Here is a 24,945-nt window from a genome sequence, read left to right on the forward strand (position 1 = left end):
GCTTCTGTTTAACATCACATTTATTTAACCAAAAATGTGTCTTTTAGGATGAGCTGGAGGCGGCCACTGCAGCGCGTCTGGGTTTGGGGGTGGTGCCTTCCCTGAAACCATTCCTGCAGGAGAAAAACATAATGACAAGGTGAGGCTGATGCAGACGTGGCGTGTTGATATGACGACATTTGTTTGGTATTTTGACTCAACAAGTTAGAAAAGGTAAAAGCTTCACTTCATACCACGCTGTTTACCGCCTGCTGCTGCCAGCGGGCATATAACCAAACTTTGATAAGTGGATAAAGTTACTTTTACGTCTTTGTTTAGAGAGAAGGATGAACTAGAAAAACCATGACGCTAATGCGTTTTTCACTGCAGTCATCCAAGGTTGACACATTTGGGAGATTTTTCATCTATTATCAGTAAGAAAAGGCGCAGCAGATTTTTTCCACCGGTCTTATCGGGGGAAGCATGACTTTAAAAACATTAAATGATGGCTCAGTTACACTCTAGTCCCACTTTAGCAGCAAACAATACCAGGATCCTGGAACTGATGAACAGACTGCTGCCAAAACAAATTATTTACATCACTCTTACACAATGAGACCAAAAAACACAGTGTGACTGCCAAGACGACAATATGCTGATAAAACCGATTAATAAGGATTTAACGGGAACTCACGGGCGCTCCCAAGTGTTCACTTTCAAAGTCCCTGACCTGCAGTGACGCTTACCTCAGAGAAAATACTGATATCACAATGAATTCATTTGTTCAGACATTTTTTTTCACCATCATCGGTAAGCAGCATTGACAAGTCTTTAAAAAGGACCGCAGACGGGTCTTTTTCATCTGTGGAAGCAAAATTTGATCTAAAATCGAGGCCCGGTCGGACTGTGGACCCGTTCAAAGCTTCGTGGTGTCTGCGCGCTCAGTCACGACGTTCATCTTGAGGTTTCTGTAAATATTTTTCAAACTGTTGACACCGATGTTTGTGGACGCGCCACAATCTCCGCCCCTCAAACTGAGATTTTCATGATTTCATGTCAACAGCAGCGACGCTGATGATCATTTGCAACGCGATCTGGCATTTTTTATAAACACTTCTCACTGCGACCATTACGATCAATATAATTTACACTCTAAAACATGCTAATATTAAGCTTCCTGTAGGCGGTAAAAAGTAACATGCAGGAATCTTTGTGTACATTCCCGCCGGGTGAGAGTCAACAACGCAACGCAGTGCAGGTTGATAAATTAAAATCATTAAATCAAGTTTACTTGATGTTTCACGTCTAACTACGGTCTCTCTCTTGACTGCACATTTAAATCTGAAGTCTGAGACGACACTTCAGTTAGTATTACTGATGCCAAGACATCGACACACAGCTGCGTCTACGACACTACGGCATTTGTGAGATCTTACCTGAACCTGCGGTAGACGACCTTCAGGTGTCTCAGACGGCCGGTTCCAGTGGTGTTCCTCCTCTTGGCCTTAGCGCTCCAGTTGTCTGCAAAAAACAAAACATCTGTATGAATCAAAAGACAGCCCGGCCACTCACAACTAGGGATGTAACGATACACAACTCAATACGGTTTATAATACGATTTATTTTTATTTAAATCAAAATGAGCTACAGACAGATTATGACCAAATAAAAAATTTATTTGTAGGAAAAAATTTTTTTAGGTTTCTTTTACCGAAACTCTCAAACAGTTTGTGTTCTCTTATAAAAAAGTGCAACTTACATCTTAAACAACAGAATACATGACAGATATCTCCTTTCTTTAGAAACAATCTCAGAGTAAACTGCTGTTAACTGGTGTGATGTGCAGTTTTCACTCTCGAGGTGGCGTAACGTTACTTTGGCGGCTGATCCGCTGCTGCATGTTGCCGTTATGTTGCAGTCTCTTGCAATATATTTGGTTGTCTGTCCATTTCTCCTCCTTTCAAACTGCTCGGTACATCCTCTGTTTTCTACCGTCGCCACGTCTTCCCTCGTTCTCTGCTCCGTACCTACGTAGTGACGTAAAGTCACGTGACTTGACGTCTAACTTTTGAACAAATGAATCACGAACCAGTGACTTTTTTTAAAGACAACGCAAGAAAAAGAACATATCCTACTTCTCTCGCATTCGCGAAGAATCGCGAATCATTTTTTCCTGACAACCGGTGCGAGTCGTCACGCATTTGTACCGATTTTTAAATCGTGTCACGATGCATTAATGTAGATGTCTACTGGGCAAACGCAAGTAGCACAACTACGGCACCACGTCACAACACTACGACAATCACAACACTCAAAGACGACGGGTTTCTCTGACATACACCGTTTTAAACACACGGACGGATCCGAGTCTTCATCATCAGGTCACTCGGTGAGGTGACTTACACTTTCTCTTGCGCTTCTCGGGGTAGCCACACTTGCCACAGGAGGACTTCTGCAGGTGGTAGGCCTTGGAGCCGCAACGACGGCACAGGGTGTGCGTCTTGTTCCGGCGCTTACCGAAAGATGAAGTTCCCTTCGTCTGTGTGAGAGAGAGACAACAGAGACAACATCAGACATCAGGTAAGGAGACAAACTTCATGAAAGCTTCCGGCTCGTCTTGTCTCAGCACAGAAGGATGAATCACAGGAAGTCATTTGTTCAGACATTTGTGTTTGAGGACATCATTGACAAGACTTGTTGGATGTTGAGGGTAAATCTTCTAATATAGGTCATTGTATAAAGGAGTGTACACTGTGTTTGCACGCTGAAGGAAGCACACATGAAGTGCTAAACGCTACGATAGCTTCGCTAAAGTTACATTTAAAAGACAAACACTGGCTTTAACTCACTCGTGTTCACCTGTCGGATTAAACCGAAGATATTCAGACATGTCTAAAAACCGTTTAAGTCGTTTCCAAGGCAACCCGAGCCCCCATGTTCTGTACACACCGAGCCCTCGATGCTAAAGAGCGGCACAGTCACAAAAAACCGTTTAAACTACATCAAAATGAAGCGTCAGCTCGAAAATACTTCACACAAGCGGTGACAGAGTTTATCCGACGTCGAAACACCGACGTTTTGTTTCGGATGGAGGGCGCGCAGCGAAGATGTTTGAGGATTTCTGAGTGTCGGAGTCGCTGCTCACCATTTTCGTCCGGCGGCTAAGGGGAAAGAGACCGGAAGGGGAGCGTGCGCTCCATCAAATCACATCCGTGCCGCTTCCTGTGTCACACAGAAATGTGACCCACTCCTCTCTCCACGTTGTTTTTTTTTTCAAATAAGATAAAATATTTGCAATTACAGGTATATAATTATTGTTTTTTATTCACATATATGCATGTGTAACAAAAAACAAAAGAACACCTCCCACCCGCATTACTGATTATTTATGCTATATAACCCAGATAGCAAATATTTTGGCTGTATTACAAAATACAAAATACATTTGGCATTTTTTGGCATTAAGAAAGCCTTTTGGCTTAACTGTGGTATGATTAGGGTTATCCATAATAGATAAGGAGGCGCCAGTAATATATATCTGAGCTAAGGCATGTTTGGGTGCGAGCGGGAACAGCTGATTTGGGGCTCTTCAGGGACATTTATGGCTATATAGAAGTCCACAATCTGTTTTGGGTGAATTTTGGCTCCCTTTTGGTATGATTCTGGCTTTGGGCCATTTATGGCCTAGAAATCCACCCATAACCTTGCCAAAATGACAAGCCAGATTTGTGCCAAAGCGAAGCCAAAAGATTTTTGCTATCTGGGAAAATATACGATTCAGATTCAATCAGGTGGTACCTCTAAATTAGTGAAATAGCAAATAAAGGGTTGCCATTTATGGAAGGATTTGGCTGTACATCCTCTCAATGTCCTTAAGCCAGCAGACTTCCAATTCAACAATAATAAACGTCTTGCAAGCAAGAATGTGAAAGCTATAATATCCTTTTGTGTAGAGTTGAGGAATCCCAAATATAGCGATCAGAGGGCAAGGTTGGAGATTTGCACCAAGAACAGTCGACATAGTTAGATTCCACCGCCTATGCACGCATTTCACGTGTTTAAAGAGAGAAAACACTCGCCTTACTTACTAAATATAATCAAATCAAATCAAATCAGATTTTATTTGTATAGCCCAAAGTCACAAAGTCCATTTTGCCTCGGAGGGCTTTACAATCTGTACAGGGAGTGACACCCTCTGTCCTCAGAGGAGGGATCCCTCTCCCAGGACGGACAGACGTGCAATAGATGTCACGTGTACAGAACAAATCAACACAAACATACTGTACAATTACAATGACTGATAAAATGATTACAGTAGCAGTGGAACCTGTGATAGAGATAGAGAGACACAGATGCTCTTGAGCATTAAAAATAGAACAGCGAAAACACATCAGGAAGTATTATATGAAATACTGTTGAGGACAGCCAGATTAAGACAGCAGGGGAGGGAAATAACGTTCATGTGGGTACCAGTGCACCTAGGAATACAGGGAAACGGAGGCAGCAAAGAAAGAAGAGGTGGAAAAGAAAGTAAAATGATCAAAAGCAGAAGGAAAGAGTTTCATATGGAAAGAAATAATCAATCAATGGAAACAACATGTGAAGAACAAGGAAGGGTCTTGTTTTAACTGAGTTAATTAAAATATTTTTTTTAAAAAGGAAGTAGGAAAGGAGTAAAGTCCAGAAGAGGGCAGTATATACAACAATGAGGATGTCGACTGCTGTTAAACATCAAAGAGAAGAAGAAGAAGAAGAAGAAGAAGAAGAAGAAGAAGAAGAAGAAAGCTGGCCTTTCATTTTAATATAAAGTGTCCTACCTGGTTTAATCAGTATTAATAAATGTGATTTTTGACTGAATTAAGATAGCTAAATCCAAACGGGGAACTAATCAATACAACTCAGAGCACAGAGGGAGTGTTAGTGTTTGTACCACAGGTGTTTTGGAGGTTTTCAGGCCAAGGGATGTGATCGAATACTGACGGTGTCGTGCCAGAACCGGAGCTGGGCAAGTATAAGTGCATATACATATATGAATTTAAATAAAGACCAAAAACATAAGAAGTTAATGTAAGTCAGGTGTTCATACAAAGAGTGCATGTACATAAATATTAAGATGACAAGATGGACTTTAATGATGCTTACAGCAGGGAAATTCACTCGTATTCACAACTTTGATAAGAAATGACTCATAAATTAGAAATATGAAGTCATGCAGCTGCTGGAATGAAGGACCTGCTGTAGGACATCTTTTCACATGGTGGGAGTAGCAGTCTGTTGCTGAAGGAGCTGTTTAAGGTCTCATGCAGGAGGTGACAGGAGTTGTTTATCCCCCATTTCATCTATGGAGTCTAGGGGGCAGTCCAGGACAGAGTTTGTTGAGTCCCTCTCTGTGCTTACCCCTCACCAGCAGATCTTAGAAAGTTTCTTGCACACTAGAAAGGAGTGATGGATATTGACGTACACGTGTTAAAGCACAGTCTGTATTTCAAACTGTAAATATATACTTTATTATTCATTGATAAGTGGATGTGTTTAGGGTTATTGGCACTATATGACTGATTTAACTCCTCTGGAAAGAAGCTGTCCTTGTGCCTGGTTTTATTGGTGCTCTTTAGCACCTACCACAGGGGAGAAGTTGGAACAGGTTGTGACGGGTCTGCAGTGATATTTCCTGCCTGTTTCCTGGCACTTGAGACATAGTAGAAGAACCTGAATGAAGGGCAGGTTAAGATTAATCGTATTATGTGAAATCATCTTTTAATTACAAAGACACAGACGGCCTGATGATGATGCTGTTGCTGCCTCAGCTGAATAGGTTCAAGGATGTTGGTCTTGTTCTTTGAGTATGAAATGGAGCTTGGAAGGTGGCTTGGCGTTGTGTCCCACACTATCATCGAACTTAATCTGCTTTCCGGGGCTTTTAGACGTGTCTTCGATTTGCTTAGTTGTCATAGTGACAGCTCAGTTGTCAACATGTAATTGGTTTTTATAATACGTGAAGTGTACTTGATGGTACTTGAAAATAATTGAATACACAGTCAGCGTGAGCAAGTGGGCATCAGTAGGGCCTAACAGCTCATTTATCGCCCCAATGCTTAGCAGATTATGGATATGTTCCAAGCCCATGTAGTGATATAAAGAATACAGATACTGAGCTTCCTTTTCGCCTCCTTTTGGAGATATTATGTGTACATCCAACTGGGAGGAACCCTCAGGCAGACCCAGAACATATTGGAGAGACTACATATCCAATCTGGCCTGGGACTGCCTCAGGTCCTGAAGGCCAGGGCTCGAGAGAAGGATGTCTGAGCTACTTTGCTCAGCCTGCTGCTTCTACATTCTGGACCCAAACCCGGAGGCTAAGTGGCAGAAATAAAATGATGGATGGCTAAAAGAAAAGAAATACACTCATAGGAATTCAAATTTCATCATTTATATTCCCACAATTCAAGTTTTGAGTCTGTTATGTCCACATGATGATTCACCAGGTATTTCTTGTCACATCCGCCCACGACTCTGCTGCTTTTAGAGGTGTTAACGCCACTGAGACTGCACCAGATGGACTTTGAAGATCAAACAGATGTCACTGGCAGCGGACACTGGCAGAAATCAATGGCACTGATACAGTTATCAGCACCAGAGCTAGACAGACTTCTGTCAGGAGTGTGGCTCTGAAAAGATGCTGCTGTCACGGCGTCAGGGTTTAGCTCAAAATAGTTTGAAAGACTTTAAATAGGCTCTGTAACTGAGCTATTGATTATATAGCTGTTTGACAGAATGTGGGCATCAGTAAAGCAACACTATGTAACTTGTCTAACATAAAATAGTGTGTTAGGGTTGTCAGTGTAGCACAGGCGTTTTGGAGGTTTTCAGGCTCAGGGATGTGGACGAATACTGACGGGGAGTGGAGACAGTGTCGTGCCAGAACCGGAGCTGGGCAAGCAGGCAGTGTAACCAGGCTCAGCAGCCCCTATGGACATAATAACAGAGGTGGAAAAAGCCTGACTTTAATTATCTGAAAAACAGACTGGGCTTCTTGCTGTTGGACTAAATCAAATCAAATCAAATCAATTTTATTTGTATAGCCCAAAGTCACAAAGTACATTTGCCTCAGAGGGCTTTACAATCTGTACAGGGAGTGACACCCTCTGTCCTTAGACTATTGCTAATGTCTTGTGTTGTTGACCTTCATTGATATTTGGCTGTTAGCAATGTTGTGGCTGGTTTTTAATCATAACAAATAGTGTACACCTGTCCATATTTGGGATTACAATCTGAAACTGAGGTGGTGCTAAATCACAAAAATATGAATTTCTACGCTTGTATGTTTATTTAATAAAGGTCAGAAAATTTAGAATATATTTCTAAAACATAAAAATGCTATCATATATTTCACTTAAGATAAACACTGAGACAGAAAACCATCTAGGGCAGCCTGCAAAAAACTAGAATACAAAATCTAATTTCAGATGATGTCATTTACAGTTTAGTGGCAGCCCTAAGGAGGTCAGGTGCACCGGGCTGTTTAATATATTTGGAGTGCGCAGGTGCATCCTCGTAAAGGAGACCATGACCTTGGGTTTTGGCTGAGTAAGGAGCATCTGAATGAAACGCGGCGGCGCGCACCCGGCAGCCAGGCTGAGAAAAGGCGCACCCCTCCTCCTGTTTTACATTTCAGTCACGCAGCTTTGCTCAGATTTGAGATGAGGCATGAAGGATGTGTGCGTGCGTGTGTGAGGTTTTTTCTGTCGCAACTCGTATCGGTAATTTGAAGGGAATCCAAAAAATCGATGCTTTTGTTCATCTGATTTTGTAATTTCGCGATTAATCCTAGAGAAACAACGTCCCGTGCGCGTTTATTCTTTGGATAAATCTGCATCGCTTGCATCCGATCGACGCGACTGCAGCGCGTCGAGACGCACGATAGAAAAATCAAGAATCTGCTTCATGGTTTTGCAACCAAAATATATAAAAAATATCAGATTTATTCTAACAGGACACGGTGCCGCTGATGGTTTGCAATTGAGGTCACAATACATTGCGATGCTTATCATCCAAAACCAATGATGCTGCGGTATGAGAGCAGAAAAATAGCCTAGAAAAAAAACAAAAACAGGTGATGGACAATGTCCTGTCCAGCGGGTACAAGACACCGGCGCTCCTGGTCCTGAATGCAGCGGAGAGAGACACCTAACCGGGTGTCACCGTCAGCCCTGGATGCTGCGCCGAAGAATGGCATACGCCGACCCGTCGTCGGGGAAAGATATACTCGGCAATAGATCGCTTTGTTTTATATTTATTTGCGCATTTGGACTCGTCACACTATTGCAACAGATTCTCTATGGGAAAAACTACATTAAGAGGTAAGTGTCGGTTTATTTGTGTTGATCCGTTTGGAGTAATAATAAGGCAATTAGAGCGCAGGCCTGGCTGTTTATAACAGTTGTTAAGATAACATTCAGCCTTTAAATGCATGCCTTGTTATAGTTGAATGATGATTAAAATGTTAAGTGTAAATGATGATATATGTCAGGACCCATGCTGTGGGGGGGGACAAGCATTAATGGCTGAAAAGAACAATAGCAATTAACCATCCATCTTTTTTTCCAGTGGCATAGAAACAATTTCCATTGGATTTATTTTGTTGATCTGAAAATGAAGCATCACATTCATACCATACACAGTGCTCCAGCTGTGTATGGTAATGTTTTCCCCTTTCTTTTTTTCGTTTTTCTTCTTCCAAAGATCTTTTTTTATTTTCAATTTTTCCGTTTCAGCCTTCTTGACTGGTCGTAGCCTACATCTTACAGAGGCATCAGATTATCATTAAATGCAACTGAGAGCTATCGAGAGCTGATGATGTTTACAGATATCTACATGATAAAAGATGATGTGTATTTCTTATTGGTCCCTGTTAAATAAATTATGTTTTTACCAGGCTGCACACACACACACATACACATACACACTCTGACACACACACACTGACACAGCCACTGCAGAGCCATGTTTTGTAATACCTCTGCAACAGTATTCATCTCCCTGATATGGATTCTTGAAGCCTGGTTGGAAGTCTCCCTTTTTTTATGCACCCATGTATCTACTAAATTGTCTAATCTGAGACAAATTTCAGCGTGAGACGAGCAGATGCTGAGAAGTCGGGATGTTTGATCTTAAGGTGGTTTTAAAGAAAAAATCTCACTCCAAACCAAAGGAACAATCTGAAAAAAACCTTACCCCCACCTCCAGATATAAGACAGACAGCACATACATGTTTACAGCAGAGCAAACATATATGTGCTGCAATCTGAAAGCTCCCCACAGCTAACCCCCCCTCCTCCCTTTGCCACCCCGCTGGGCTGGTCTGACAGTACTCAATGTGGATTCATGGCATCCCAACCGCTGCGGTGGAGATGCATGAATTCAGACCCCGACACACGCACCTTTCTTTCTTCGCCCCCCACCCTCCCTCTTTAGTAAAGGCGCGGGGAGAACAAGTCGCACAACAGAAACCAGCAGGCTCAGCGGCAGCCATTTTGCTACAGTCTGTCTACACACACACACACACACCTCAGTGCAAAGTGGGGTAGAGAGAGTGGAAGGAGACGGGCGAGAGTGAGAGGCCGCGAGGGAGTGATGTTTGCGTGTGTGTGTGTGTGTGGGTGGGTGATGCAGAGATGGAAGACGTCATCTTATGATATCTACCTAAGCATAAACACTCAGAAGTCGTTGTCCACATGGGTTCGACCACACCCAGCCCTCTTCCCCCTACCAAAGCAATGAGAACATGCTGGCACGGTGTTTATCATGCGCCTGTGCACTTCAGAAATGTATATTAACAGGCTAGAACGGCAGCAGAGGAGACATTTGGGTGCTTAAATTGGGAGAAAGTAATGGTTTAGTCGTATCGTCAATCTTAAACCAAACTCGCTTTGTGTATACGTCCGTCCCAGATCACCAAAGGGCCGACGTGCTCTCCTCTAAATGTATGTGGACGGCACATTAAAGTCAAACGGAGCCATGAACATTGTTGTACTTGATAAATCTGGCCGTTGAGTTTCCATGGAGTCGCATTATGCTGTCACATAAATCAGCCTTCCTGCCCGCCTTCACTCGTAGGATTGTAAAATGGCAGCACAGGAGGAAAGCTTATTACACGAGCAGAGTTGAGTGACACGCTTCTGCAAAGGAAGACGTATTCAACTCTATTTGACTTGAAGAGGGCGACGTCTAAAAATACTCTCGGCTAGAGAGTATGAGCGCCAAGGGGCCCCCGAGCCGGAGTGAGTTGGTTGGTAACCATTCAAAAATATGCATTTGGCTTCATCAGTTGATAATTTTTTATCTATAAAACATCAGGAAAAGTTGCAAATTATGTCCGATCAATAGTGCAAAACCAAAAAGAAAATCAATTTGAAAAGATATGAAGAGGTTTCAGAAGCTGAAAGCAGCAAATGTTTGGCTTTCTTGCTCTATGAATGACACACCAATCAGCAAAATTGTTTAAATACGTGACTAATAATTGATTAACACACTAATCCTTAAAGCACAATGAGGAATATTTGGGCTTATTACAACTTGAGCTTGTATTTCTTAGTCATTTCTATCATTTAAGACAGCTGACAGTTGACTCTGCTTATGAGCCCTTCTTGATGCATTATGTGTTCAGGTTGTATATGCCTTAATCCGAGTAGCTTTCCGTGTTGTTTTAGTTTCCAAATGCAGTCGACGCAGCTGCGCCTGAATATATATTGATCCCAGCACATAGCAGCACATGGAGCCACTAGTTCATAATTTATAAGTCGGAGCACTTTAAAGTAAACGCAGAGAGGAAAAGAGGAGGCGCTCGAGTGGAGAATCACTTCTGTTTTCATAAGTAACAGTGTTAAATTTCTTGTTTTGATGAGGACAATGAGGTATTTACCCATCTTAGGGAGCCTTTAGTGGTTACAGCAAATACCCCTGGATAATACTAAGTGGACATCTGAGTCCATGTGGCCTGGCACTACCCTAAAAACCAAACGCATATAATCAAATAGTCTTAAAGTCCTTCCTGCTTCGTAGTCCCATTAACGACGCTCAAGGGCAGAATGAGAGCGCATTAGCGCTGCAGAGCGACTTTGTTCTTGTTGTTTGTCTGATCTAATGCGTAGATTACTGTCTGAATAGTGCTCATTAATTGAGTCAATGGGAGGTAAATGGGTTTGTAATATGTGGAGTGAAGACACTGGATTGATCTATGAGTTGGAAGTAGTCACAAGATTGATTTTTGGTATTGTATAATCTCAAGCCACCGCATTTTTATAGTTCGAAATCAAGCTTTAATGCGTGACAGTGTTTTGCTGATGATGAAGATTAGCCATATGTATGATTTAAATTATGCTGCTTTAATAAGCAGGCAGCTGTTCTCTTTTAGGCACAAACCGCGCTCTGATTTAAGGCCGTTCTGTTCTGCAGGCGCTTGTAGAGCGTTATTGAGGTGTTGAAGTAGCACTCTGCAAATCAGTATTGACACGAGGCTCCCGATGATGAATGCTCTCTCACATAATGCACCCAGAAAAGCTCTTTGGGTTCAGTTTTCTTGCTGAATTTAGCAGAACACCCACAGAGCACTTACAGAAATGAGTCATGCGTGAATATTTGCATAATAATCAGACAGTAATGGGAGAAATTCTTCACCCACGGATCGTTAGGTATGGAATTCAACTTGTCTGTACACAAACGAACCTCTGCTTCTACATCTTATTGTCAGCGAATCCCACGAAAAAGACACAAAAAGGAACAATCAGTTGATCCCAGGTGGATTCAAAGTTTGATAAAGCTCATTCCTGTGTTCCATAGACCTTCACTCTTGTCCAAAAACAAGTAAAAAATACATCAGTGAGCCACCTCGTTGCATTGGTGACTGTTCTAGTCAAGACCACCTAAACTGAGACCGAGTCAAGACCAAGACCAGGCTGTATCGAGGCCACGAAAGACTTGACAATATGTGGCCTACTTAGGTAGCCAACATGTCGCTAATATTTGCCAAATCTCTTCGGGTGAGCCATGTCTCCAGCTGGCTCAGTAATATTATTATTATAATATCAGTAGAGACAGAGAATAGACCTGCAAAACGTAGTCTCAAGACCAATCTCGAGTACTACAAAACTAGCACTGGGTGACACGTTCCTTCATTTTGTGACATTTATTTTGAGTCGAGCCCAACATACACCACCCTGGTGCTCTAAATACTAAACAATGCACAAAATCTGTGCAGCTGTTTTAGGAAATTACTGAGCTTTTTGTTTACAATAAAGGATTAGAGATTTATGAGCCACAGACGAGCTGCTGGTTCTGGTCCTTTTTAATGGGATTTGTTGACAGTAACAAAAATGAAAGCCGTAATCCTGTTTGGGGCCTTGATATTGTGTTAATAAGTTGCTCTAAGCTCTAAAATGCCTCATCTAAATCTCTAAAAATGAGTCAGAATGCGCAACCTCCTCTTGATGTGAGGGCTGTGAATCACCTGCACCAAATGTGCTCCTCTGATGAATTCACTGAGATGGTTTCAGTGAAATCTTATGCAACAAAGACCAAGATACTCACTCACATAGAGGCAAACTTTAAACGCAGTGGATCCTACGTTTTCGGGAACACAGCAAATAGCTTCTCTTACAAATTTGTAGTCCTCAGCTCCAAGTTGACAATCCTCTAAAGCTGTTTTCAGTCTGAGTAGTGCTAAACATTACCAACAAACTCATTTTTAAATATAAAACCCCTTTTTAACGGTAATATCTGGCTCTGAAACGACTTTTTAATAAGTGTAAATCACTTGGCAAATCTGTTGGCATCTCCTCCTCACAAGTAATTTGACATTCACAGAAAAATTGGCAACGGTTATTATTCCTCTCTTAATTCACTTTGACTTTAATATATTGAACTACAAGTCCAACAATCCCGCGGGCCAACATTGTAAAGTGTGAACGTTTGAATCACACTCAGGATAGTGGCAACGATCCAAACAGAGCATAAATTAACCATACAGAACCATGACGTCATTAACGGAAAGTGCATTATAATCATGTTTGGGGTCATATTTTGAATGTTGCTGGTCCGCCTTCATGTGTATGCATGTATGAATGTGCAAATTTGAGATTTGTGTGTGTGTGTGAACACATGGGCTTTGGTTGTATGTGTTTGACATTTGCACAATTAAGGACAATAAATCCCAAATAAACTGACTCATTTTCTTACTAGTGCGCAACAGTTTAGCCGACTCAAAGGGGACGAAACAGGAAATTGGACCGGGCCCGTTAATTTCTCGGATGACGGATCTCTGAAGCCTGCCAGAAATGGAAGGAAAAGGTACCTTTCCAGCGTGACTGACTGCACAACACCTCTGAGAAAAGAGAGTGTGAGAGAGAATAAGAGAGAGAGAGAGATAGAGTGAAAGAGTACACAAGTTTCAAATCCATCATAGTGATGACCCAACCCTGCATGTGTGACCTGGGCTTGCTGATACGCCCACCAAGTCTCCTCAGATGCTATAGAGAGAAAACACAAAGCTGCAGCATATTTGCATTTTTTTCCTTCTCTACTTGTTTTTTTGAAAATCTGCAGGTTTTTTAAGGAAAGTTAGCAAAGGGGGTGGTGATGTCACAGGACTCCATCACACATTTAACTCTAACTTAACCTGTCTGCATGTTGACAGATGTTTCCGTCAGAATTTTCAGCCAGATTCACAGATCTCCGTAATAGTCACACCCTGCCTAGCCGATATTAAGAAGAAAAAAAAACGCCCTCAAAGGTAGGCCAGTCTGAAGGCATTTTAAGTATTTTCACAGAAACCCAAGAATGCCTCTTTCTTTTTCATTAGTTTGAAAGGTATAAACTCTCATATTTTTTCAGTGGTGGTTGCACTTCAGATTTGCTCTTGCATGTTGTCTGATCCCGTTCACCTTTCGACCCCAGGTCTTCCAAACCCCATCCCCTTTCCCCCCCTCCTCTCTTCTCCTCCTACCCCCTTCTTCAGAAGCTGGTAGAACCACGGTCTCCTGTTGATGTACTGGCTTCTCCTCGTTCCTCTGTGTCCCATCCAGCACCCATTTCCAAATGCCTTGTCCTCCTCAATCTGTGTGTCATGTGTTCTGCACAGCTCTGTGTGTATGCCATGTACATAGTGTGGACACGTCTCTCTGCTACCCTCCTCCCCTATCTCCCCTTCTCACATCTGCATTGTCTCTCTCTGCGACCTGGATTTATCCCCCCTTTTTACTTTCCTTACAATAAAACAGGAACATGCCAGATTTCTCCCCCCTTCCCCTCCCTCAAAGCTCCAAAAATCCTAATTGCACTGAGCAGTAGATGTCAGTATCTGTGGTCAAATGCTGGTTAGTCTGGATTGGTTTTGAACCAGCATTGTTACAGTTAAACTAAGATGAAAATTCATCTCATCAAGTGAAGTCTTGCTTTTTTTTAGAACTGAACAGAGAACACTTGCAAAGGTTTCATCATCTTAGCTAAAACAAGCATGAGTCGCCCCATTCAGAGTGTCAAATATATATTACGTAAAACCTCAGAAATACACTGCATCATCAGGTGGATGTAGACAACCAGTTTCATCGTTCCTTATTTATACGATTTCATCTCAGCATCTTGTTCCTTTTTAATGCACCCCTCCATTGTATTGCTTGTTGTGTTCTTTGATTATTATTATGATTATTATTATCATTTGTTCTCATTTACCTTCACAGCCACAGGTAATATGCCGCAATATTATCCATCCTTCAAAACACTCGCACTACATCCGATTTATCTGATGTGACCAAAATTCATTCTAACAAAATACACATGCTGCCATGTTGGCATTAAATCCTCTGACCTTCCATCAAACATTATATGTCAATTTAAAATTTTGATAATGTCATTTAGAGATGTAGCTTAGAAACTGTGACGACTGTAGATATTTCTAAATTCCCATTAAGGTTAAATAGAGAACATAAATTTGCTTTATGGATCAATATCTTTATTTATATAAAACAAAGCAGCCAGAGAGAGATGACTGTAAGTTCTGTGGCCCTCTGCCCAAACCCTGAAAGGAAAACTATAGATCAGGGCTAAAGAGAGAAACCCTCTGGGGTTTAACTATCAACTATTTAAAACCCTAATGTACATTTTAGTGCCTGTTTATCCTCTATTCTACCAATCAATTAGAGATATAAAAAAAAAAGGAACAGTTTAATCTGTTTTCATAATTTGGAGGAAATAAAGTAACTTTTTGGTCTTTAGGATCCATTAAGAAAAAGAAAATGTTCCTTTTAAAGTGAGACTGCGTAACTTTTGCAAAGCGAAACATAAGTTGCAACTTTAAAGACGACATCATGCTAAATTATAGCGTAACGGGAGCACAGCACTCATTAACGTCACTCAGACACACTGACAGCATAAATAATAGACGGTGTATGGCGTACGTCAGCAGGAGGTGTCTATTGGCAGTCCTGCCTCTTCCGCCTCCTGGCCAATCTAAAAATGGGCAAAGCCGGGGATCGTTGGCTGACCTGACGTGGGCTGAATGACGCCTGGTTGCTCAAATAAGCCACATGTGACGGCGGCGGCTGTCAGTCAATGCCACCACACTGTTAATTATACATAACTTTAAAACTTAATATAATTTGAACCAGTGATTATGCCTCGGTACAGTTATCATGGACAGGGAAATTAGCTATAGACATTGTACCAGGCTGTAAACATGTTTATTTCTGCTGCGAAGTTGGACATTTTAACATGGGGGCTTATGGAAATTGACTCAACCTCAAGTGGTCGTTTGAGGAACTGCAGCTTTTGGCACTTCTGCAGTGACTTCCCTTTAGGTTGCTGCTTGCTTAGACAGCATCTACACAAAGTCTGCTAGCATTAGATAACATAAAAAACTGCTCACATCAGATAACTTTTTATTTAATATGTTATATCTCTTTTAAAAGCTATACAGTCTCACTTTAAAATACAATTTTTAATAAAGTCAAATAACTTAAATGTCATATTCACATCCGTCTACTCCAGAAATCATTTGGCAAAGTTTAACTCAAATTAAATCATTTAAAAATAAGTTTCCTCTGTCCAGCGTAATTACACGACCCTGTAAACATAGAAACCTCCATCCTAACCACCCCCATCCCAAAAACACAAACTCACACACACACACATTTTACTCAGACTGCACGCTGACTGCATGTAAATACGATGTTTTGCTGCAAGAAATGAGGCATCAGTGCACAGATAAATGGCAACTTATTGGCACCGTGATATGAATATTTTACAACAAGTATGAATCCTTTTTCGACCATTTTCTCAAATCCACCACAACACAGTCACACCGCTCATACTGAAGACATTATTTTTGTGTGCTTTTGGTTAATGTTGCCATTTCAGTGTAATGATTGTTTTATATATGTGTAAAAATAAATCCGTTAGATTCTTTATCTCAAGTTTAAAATATTATATTTTAAAAGTATTACTGCCTTCATGTTTTTCAGTACTTGTTTGCATGAACATCTGTGTATGTGTTTATGCGCATAATGTATCAGCATAGAAATTAGTGCATATATATATATGAATATATAATATATTGTACTGTCTCACACAAAAGCACCCTACACTGCTATAGCCATCTTAATCCACCCTTTTACAAGCTCTACACTGGATTCAACCCCCTTTTTTCCCCATTACAATGCTTTATTTTGACATTTTTAAATTAATATACAGCATATATACACATTCTAATCACATAATACCAGTATTAAACCATGCAAATTCTCATCATAACCAATTAAATCAGTAAAAATATGAGAGGTATCTTTGGTTTAGCCTAAGATGTAATAGAATCTGGTGCAAGTGTCCAGTAAAGAGTGTGTTATTATCCTGTCTGTGACGCCTAAAATCAGTTTCATCACTTCTGTCATTTGTCATCCCACAATGCTATACTGATATTCTATTATTTCATAAAGTCAAGCCATAGACGTTTTGTAGTGAATATAAGATATTTTTCTTTACGCACTGCTTTTTATATATATATATTGTATTTTATATCCACAGTTTGTTGTTGTTAATTCTGTTGATCCTCTTGTGTGTGGAGAGGTCTATCTAGGCAGCGGATGACTGTGTCTATCCCTCCAGGTATCTGGAAAACTATGATGGCTCCTTTGAATACAACTCCACTGCATGCAGGGAGCTCAGACAAGAGATTATGGACGTCAAAGTCCTGACAATGTGAGTGATCATTATGACACGGTAGCAACACCTGTGGTGGACAAACTTGTTTAGAATAACGTCTTTTTTCCCCTTAAGGTGATTCTCGAGCACCTGTCAGGTACGTGGAGAGGAAACTCACCACCTGATTTATGATATATGAATATACTTTATTTCGACAACTATGCTTAACAGCCAAACATGAGGCAGGTGCAACAACGCAAGACACAGCAGCCAGCTAATATTACTGACTTGTCCAACAGCAGTCAGCCCAGGTCGGCGTCTGTCTTTCAGCCTTTTATTTCACCAAGCACCAACCCAGATTTACTCCTGTCAGGCGGCGTCTTGCTCGCTCACTCTCTCCTTTTCTCTTGGGTCGGTTCCTTTGGTCTATTTGCCAAATAGAGGCTGCTGATTCCCAATTAACCTAATCCTGTTTGCCTAGCTCAGGTTCTGGCACGACACAGGCTCTATTCTCCGTCTTCTCGTGGGTGGATGTACCCGGAGCACAAAGTTACATAGTGTAGCATTAAAATGATTTTAAATCTGATATTATAAACGTTACACAATGATGCTTTACCTTCATGAAAAGTCACAAAAGTCCTTAGGATTGCTCCTCTGGGGACCATGAACGTCTGCACAAAATTTAATGTGACTTCATCTGATAGTAGTTTGAGTTGTTTCAAGCCAGATCAGACCAACAGACCCTAAATCCGTACTGCTAGTGTATCTAAAAATACAGAGCCAATAACCACCATAATGCATAATTTAATAGTAAGCATTATAGTTTTGAGATTACAGGACAAGTTGCCCTCTGCAAATCCTCACAATACACAAAAGAACAAGTGAGGGAGAGGACACAATGAAATCTCGCCACATGACATGCTTTTTATCGCTGATATTTACAGCCAGAAGTTAGTACTCTCCTCTTTTATTGTCAGTTGAACGGCAGCACACTATAAAAAAACACATTTGTAATATTATGTAGTATTTAGCCAGATTCATTACACTCTTTGATGAGTCAGGTGTTGCTAATGGCAAGTTGAGCGGCACATTTCCTCTATGAATGTGAACATTGTCCGGTGACCTTTTAATTCGTGTCCCCCAGGCTGCCAAACATTAATGTCGAACGCATTCTTTGAGCTTGATGAAGGATCACAAGCCGCTTTGGCTGAGGCAGAGAAAAAAGCTGCTGTCGCTCTGCCAGACAGCAGTAATGGTGCCATCCTTCCTCCCAAGAGCAAATCACATCTCCCAATCATCTCAAAGGAAATGTCAGTTCAAGGACAGCTATTTACAGACCTGCCTGATGAAGCCACTGCCTTAGTATTAACAAAGCTTAACTCCAGTGGCATCAGTAGACCCATCACAGATTAATCACTGCAATTTTCTGTCCCGTTTGTTTTTGTCTTTTGGTGTAATCTTTATGATGTTTCTTCAATTTACTACCCTTGTAGAAACATGGCTAGTCGGAAAATACATGGCCATGGGTATCCTTCCTCATTCCACAAGTCTCTCTGCCTGTCTGCCAGGGTGAAAACCTCAGATCTGTTTGAGAGATGGAGAAACCTGCAGGTGTGCAGATGGGAGCAGAACAAGGAGGAGACCAGCAACTTTAAGTAAGCACTACTCAGACTCAGACAGAAGAAATGTACGACTTCTTAACCCTGTTTTCACACTGCACGAAGCTCCTTTTTATTGACATAAAGCATATTACTTCTGTTTCTGTTAAAACATGGTTTAAAATACAGTAGATATTCATACTCTCAGTGTCTGTGATTGGTGTTGGCAGACCTTTTTGTGCAGGACGGCTCCTTAAATTGATCTAATTGACCCTAAATATAAGAATCAGAACCACTTTTGTGTACACACACACATGATTTGGCTCTGGTTAAACGTTGCTCTTAGTATTTGTAAAGATATAGACAGTTACAGTCACAAAAAAAGGAGCTACACAGATAAACAAACATAAAAAAATATATAAATATCTATATTTATGTGTAAAAATATATGTAAACTAACATTTGTAGACAGCCAAACAGTAGTGCAAAGGATGCTGAAATAAATATGGTTTATATACGGAAGGTTGTTTTATGTACATGAGGTAGATATTAGAGTAAATATAATGCACGGTATCAATAGATTATATGTTAATCATGATATTTACATATTGAATATAAGAAATGTCACTAATATTCTTCACATTTCTTTGTCTGTAAATGACTCACTGGCAAACAAAAGGAAGATACATTAGTTTATTCATAACATATTAAACATAAAATGATACAATAACATCTTTTACGATTAAATTTCTGCATTTTGTTGCCGTTATCGAACGTGAAAGCCCAGTTTGTGGCAAAGGGAAGTGTCTACATGACATATTGGGTTTAAATAAATGTGTCTTTTACAAATAAACTAACCCCGTCCTCTCCCTGTGTCCTCCTGAAGGATGTCTCTGTCTCGCTGCTGTAATGCTCCTTCCTTTCTGTTCACCACCAAGAGGAACACTCCTGCAGGGACCAAGCTGAGGTACGAGGTGGACACCAGTGGTATCCTTCCTATCACCACTGAGGTCTTCAAAATGTTCCCAGATGTAAGTTCATCACCTGTTCATGAGTTTAATATTACCTTTTTTGGTCTGATGCTACTAAACCACGGTGACAAGATGAATTTGGTGAATGAATTTAACGAAATATGTCTGCTTCATCCAGGATATGCCGTATTCCAAGTCACAGTACAAGAAATGTGCTGTCATTGGAAACGGCGGCATCATCAAGAACAGCAAATGTGGAAAGGAAATTGACTCAGCAGATTTTGTGTTTAGGTATTACAGGATACAATCCTTCTGTTTGTTGTATGAGGGCTGCACAATGACAATTAACACTTTGTTATGCTCACTGGTAAGGTTGTGATTATTTATCACGACTGATCGTTTCCTTTGGGAGGAATCACATTATAAATATAAATTTAGCATTTCCAACAGAGCATGCAGTCACATAAGAAATAAATCTTACGTTAGGCTACACTTACACAGTTGTTGCTGGTCCTGTCAAGCTTTCTGTTCTCACACACAGCACAAAGTTTATAACGATAACTGTGGCAGACTTGAAACTCTTCTTGAGTACAAATGTGTACAGTGGTCCCTCGTTTATCGCGGGGGATACGTTCTAAAAATAACCCGCAATAAACGAAATCCGCGAAGTGAGTTTTACAATTATTATCCATGTTTTAAGGCCGTAAAACCCCATAACCACACACTTTTATACACCTTTTTACACACATTTTGTACAGTACTTCCTTAGTTAATCAGGACGCTGAACACATGTGTGGTTCTCCCTTAGCCAATTTAGGACGCAGAACACAATTCGCGTTCATACTGTACAGTACGCTGTAAAAAAAAAAAAAAGCATGCAAAATTACACCCAAAAAAATCTATAGCGAGGGACGACTGTAAACAAAAATAGGATGTTTATTTATGGCTAACAGCTGAAAGAAGAAATCTGTATCTGGGTTATCTGGCTGACTTTTTAATGTTCCATAAAAAAATCCTAAGAATCCTGCATAACTTTAAGCCTTAATATAATGTGAACAGGTGAGTTGTATATAAATTCACCCTCAGTACAGTTGTCATGAACGGGGAAATTAGCTACAGAGACCAAAACTGTTTTTTGTACCAGGCTGTAAACATGTTTATTTCTGCTGTGAAGTTAGGACATTTGAACATGGGGACTTATGGAGACTGACTCACTTCTGGAACCAGCCTCAAGTGGACGTTTGAGGAACTGCGGTTTTTGGCACTTTGAGGTTGCTTCAGAGAAACTCAAAGCTTGACAGGCCTGCCTTACCAAGTAAAGTTAAACTTTGATTTGAGGCGGTTTGTGATTAATTGTGCAGCTCTACATTATGTCTCACCAACATGTTTAGTTTGAAGTCCAATTACAGTTGAACTCCTTCATCAGTATTATCTTTTCCCGTAGGTGCAACATACCACCCATTAATGAGAAGTACACGGCTGACGTCGGCACTAAAACAGATCTGGTGACAATAAATCCGAGCATTATTACTGAGAGGTACTGTAAATACTGGTGTGAGCGAAAAGTCAGATGTATATTTTCCTCTCTCTCAGTCTGTCTCCATGTTAAGTCTTCTTCTTCTTTTGGTCTTTGTCATCTCACGTTTCATTTTCCTCTGCAGATTTCAGAAGCTGGAGAAGTGGCGGCGACCGTTTTACGAAGTCCTGCAGAATTACGAGAACTCCTCGGTGGTGCTTCCCGCTTTCTACAACACCCGCAACACCGACGTATCGTTCAGAGTCAAGTACATGCTGGATGACTTCGACTCCCAGAGAGGCGTGTTCTTCTTCCACCCTCAGTATCTCCTCAACGTTCAGCGTTTCTGGGCCGTGCAGGGCGTCCGGGCCAAACGGCTCAGCAGCGGCCTGATGCTCGTGACCGCCGCCTTAGAGATGTGCGAGGAAGTCCACCTCTACGGCTTCTGGGCGTTTCCCATGAACCCCTCGGGCATCTTCATCACTCACCATTACTACGACAACGTCAAGCCACGGCCGGGCTTCCACGCCATGCCCCACGAGATCTTCAACTTCATCCACATGCATACTCGTGGGATCATCCACGTACACACGGGGCAGTGCACGTGATTCCTCCCCCCTAACCTCTTGGAAGCTCAACACTTTTTGTTTACTTTAAATCATGTCGGATTTTATTTGAGTCACTGAGACAGTTTGCCATTTCCTCCCTATTTAAAAAGACAGTCGGCCCTCGGAGCTTCTTTGCTCTCACGACGAGGGTTGCTTGCTTTAATTGCCAACATACTTCTCTTTTTAACCTTAAGTTGTTTCTTTAGCCAATCGGATCACTATGGTTACCTCTGACTCTTAACCATAGGATGCTTGTTTTTAATGTGAAAAGTGGTCTTCATAGTGATGTTGTTTCTGTGAAGTTTTCTAGTGGCTCTGCTGTACAGAGGTGTTGTTTTCTACTCGACGTTGCACAGGTATTTAACGCTGAAATGGGCCGCAGTGGGTGTCTTTCCGTGCCACCTCATCCTCCTCCCTCTTCTGTCTCTCTCTCTTCTCTCTTCTCTCTCTTTTCTCTCGGACACTGTGGGTGTGGCAGCTTTTAATGTTTGTGTAAAAACCAAAACCTTGAACCTTGATATTAAGCTAACAACACGATGATTAAAAAAAAAAAGAGAAAAAACGTAACATCCAGTTGTCTACTTTTTGTAATCTATTTCCTATCCACTGGAATTCACTGGGTGAATATTTTAAAAGAGAAGCAGCGATGGAACGGCCTGTTTTTAGTGGCCTACCATGTCCCATTTAAAGAAAAGCTCCTCCGACATTTCTGGGTGCGTGAGAAGACGTAAGAAGAGGAGGTTCTCGGACAAAAAGCCAGATAAATATTTTACACCACCTCAGCCAAAATTAGACTTTCAAGGCCAGTCCAATTTGTAAAGCGACAAACATACTGTAGCTCTGTTGAGCGACCCAGTCATCCATGTCTTAAGCCATGCTGCCTTATGAGATATCAAACCCCCCCCTTGAATAGGATATGCAATGCACCCCATGTGTTTTGCTTATCGACAAATACATCGACATTAACTAAATCTTAGTTTGTCTCTTGAATCAAAGGATGTTTTAAGACTCTCTGAGGTGTAAGAAATCCACGTGCAGTTACTCCCTGTAAACTCTTCATTCATAATCATGTAATGCTCTGCATGACTTTGCTCTATAACTTGGCTTTGTGTGTGCCTGCTTCAATGATCACTGAAATATGTTTACACTTCTAAGCCTCTACGGACGTTCACAGTGCTCTTCTGGAGACCTATACATACACGAACCTTTTCACAGAATGTGAATTGTATAATAGTCGATTCAGTCCTCGTTGATTAAAGATGCACGGATGAAGATGGTTGCTGCCCTTTTTTGTAAAGTGCTACAACACTTTTTATCACTACTGTATTATTTCACCTTCCCCCTTTGAACTGTGAACATTCGGTTTGCATTCATGCACCGGAAAGCTACGTGAGCTGTTTTTTTGTTTTTGTTGTTGTCATAGACCGCGAAAGGTTTTAAGAGACTGTAAATGAACATTTTGCCACTCCTCTGCTTGGAAGGACATCATCGCTATATAAGATTTTAAACATGCTCTTTTATTTCACCGTCTCTTGTGCACGAGAGATGTGAGTTCAACAAATGTTAACACCAAAAATCTTCTCTAAATTGTTGTACAGATACAACTGACTCTGAGAATGGAAAATAAAGGGAACCGGTCTGTGTAGTACTGAGTGGAGGTAATATCTATAACACAGTGCTTCTTAACTGACCCTGGATCATTCTTTATACTGGTATTGTGTTTGTAAATAAACTTGTTTGGATTTTCTCACTTTATGGATTCATTATTCTTGTGTAGTATTAGTGTGAGTCGGGCGAGGACATTGCAGTACTTGAGTGTACCCATTAATATATTACAATAATAATAATAACTTGCAGCTTGCAGCAGAGTTTACAAAGCGCTTTACAGAGCAGCTGACCCAAGAGACGGTCACACAGGTTAGGTCAAAAGTTAAAAAATGTCAAACATAGCAGTCTCATTGTGTGCTTTACATACTGACCACGGCATGCCGTGCTTGTTGACGGCCACAGACTCACACGCGATGCTAATTTAACTGTCCCATCCCAGACCAGTTAACCTGCGGTTTGTCTCCTGCAATTAGCCCGTTAAGCAAAGCTTCTGTCAACACCTTAATTATTAAAGCAGCAGCCGGTGTCGGTGTCCTCTCACTGACTGACTCAGCGAACGATGGCTGGGAGCATTGCAGATCATATCTGACTTGTGCTGTAACCGTTGAGGTCATCAAATTCCACCTCGAGGAGCACGAGGATGATGAGTTAACACCAGTGAAGGAGTTTAACTTTTATGATGATAGTTATTTTAACTGTTCTCAACCAGGCATGCTCATACCTCACGGGGGTGGAGGAGATGCTGATAGATTGTGGAGTAGCCTGAGTACTTTTGAAAAATCATTTGTTTTTATTGTGATTTGATTAGAAATATATAGAAATATATCCAAGTTGAGTCAGCGCAAAAGTTTAAAACGTGATTGAAACATGAGAGGTTGCACTAAATCTTCATTTTTGTTCCTTGGCAAGAAATGAGACAAGCAAAAGCAAATTTATTAATTTATTTCATTTAAATCTGTAATTTTATTGGGATTTTACTTTTTTTCCCCACCTCATTCAAGTTAAATACCTGTCAGATAACATAATAATAAATCTATAGAATAACAGAATATGTTTTTGTAATATTATTACCTGTAATACTGTAATTTTACCACTTTTAGTCAATTATTTACTATGTGAATCTAGCTTTAATAAAAGTTACCATCTCTAAAAAAACCCCATCAGTTATTATGATAAAAACTGTATTTTTACACGTTAACAATGCTTTATAGATCTCTTCATAATTATGCAAGATGTGTGTCAATTAGCAAACAGATCTAGAACTTTTACTTATTTTACTGTTAATTGTTACCAACTGCATCTAATTTTAGAAATGTATTTACAGCATTAAACTTCAACTTAAATATCTTTTTGAAAAAAAGGAACAAATGTTTCTTTCTTTAAAAAAAGACATTTTCTTTTATTATTAACAGTTACAGTTTTATCATAAAAATTCACAGTCTATTGTAATTTTACTGATATTTTCATGTGTTTAA

At 40.7% G+C, this 24,945-nt stretch overlaps 2 protein-coding genes and 2 non-coding genes across 7 annotated transcripts; 1 reads left to right on the forward strand and 3 right to left on the reverse strand.

The window, feature by feature from the left end:
* Positions 1-2: 2 nt before the first annotated feature.
* Positions 3-3,254, reverse strand: rpl37 (ribosomal protein L37). Its single transcript, XM_019278361.2, has 4 exons — positions 3,125-3,254; positions 2,383-2,518; positions 1,416-1,500; positions 3-113 (listed from the first exon to the last, which is right to left on the reverse strand). Exons 1-4 carry the CDS (start codon positions 3,125-3,127, stop codon positions 44-46), a joined length of 294 nt encoding a protein of 97 aa, XP_019133906.1. The 5' UTR covers positions 3,128-3,254; the 3' UTR covers positions 3-43.
* Positions 719-796, reverse strand: LOC113746476 (small nucleolar RNA SNORD72). The gene has a single exon (XR_003462903.1). It is a non-coding gene; the product is annotated as a small nucleolar RNA SNORD72 (small nucleolar RNA).
* Positions 2,594-2,673, reverse strand: LOC113746477 (small nucleolar RNA SNORD72). The gene has a single exon (XR_003462904.1). It is a non-coding gene; the product is annotated as a small nucleolar RNA SNORD72 (small nucleolar RNA).
* A 4,283-nt stretch (positions 3,255-7,537) lies between the features above and the next one.
* st8sia5 (ST8 alpha-N-acetyl-neuraminide alpha-2,8-sialyltransferase 5) lies at positions 7,538-23,423 on the forward strand. 4 transcript variants are annotated; one of them, XM_010737841.3, is made up of 9 exons: positions 7,538-8,342; positions 13,219-13,326; positions 13,673-13,768; positions 17,134-17,226; positions 18,663-18,824; positions 19,654-19,798; positions 19,917-20,029; positions 21,183-21,275; positions 21,400-23,423. In XM_010737841.3, exons 1-9 carry the CDS (start codon positions 8,197-8,199, stop codon positions 21,860-21,862), a joined length of 1,419 nt encoding a protein of 472 aa, XP_010736143.1. In that variant the 5' UTR covers positions 7,538-8,196; the 3' UTR covers positions 21,863-23,423. The 4 variants fall into 4 exon arrangements, with proteins under 4 accessions (XP_010736143.1, XP_010736144.1, XP_010736146.1 ...); XM_010737842.3 differs by having other exon boundaries at positions 7,541-8,342; positions 18,738-18,824; XM_010737844.3 differs by lacking the exon at positions 13,673-13,768 and having other exon boundaries at positions 7,541-8,342.
* The last annotated feature ends 1,522 nt before the right edge of the window (positions 23,424-24,945 follow it).

Source organism: Larimichthys crocea, chromosome IX (genome assembly GCF_000972845.2).
Source record: "Larimichthys crocea isolate SSNF chromosome IX, L_crocea_2.0, whole genome shotgun sequence".
NCBI classification, from domain to species: domain Eukaryota; kingdom Metazoa; phylum Chordata; class Actinopteri; family Sciaenidae; genus Larimichthys; species Larimichthys crocea.

Excerpts from the sequence above, each read along its gene's own strand:
- rpl37 (XM_019278361.2), bottom strand. Across the intron at positions 1,501-2,382 it reads CGAGAAGCGCAAGAGAAAGT|ACAACTGGAGCGCTAAGGCC; the intron begins GTAAGTCACCTC and ends TGTTTTTTGCAG. Across the intron at positions 114-1,415 it reads GTCGTCTACCGCAGGTTCAG|GAATGGTTTCAGGGAAGGCA; the intron begins GTAAGATCTCAC and ends TTTCTCCTGCAG.
- st8sia5 (XM_010737841.3), top strand. The coding sequence starts at position 8,197 with ATGCTGCGCCGAAGAATGGCATACGCCGACCCGTCGTCGGGGAAAGAT. Across the intron at positions 18,825-19,653 it reads GAGGAGACCAGCAACTTTAA|GATGTCTCTGTCTCGCTGCT; the intron begins GTAAGCACTACT and ends GTCCTCCTGAAG. Across the intron at positions 19,799-19,916 it reads TCTTCAAAATGTTCCCAGAT|GATATGCCGTATTCCAAGTC; the intron begins GTAAGTTCATCA and ends TGCTTCATCCAG.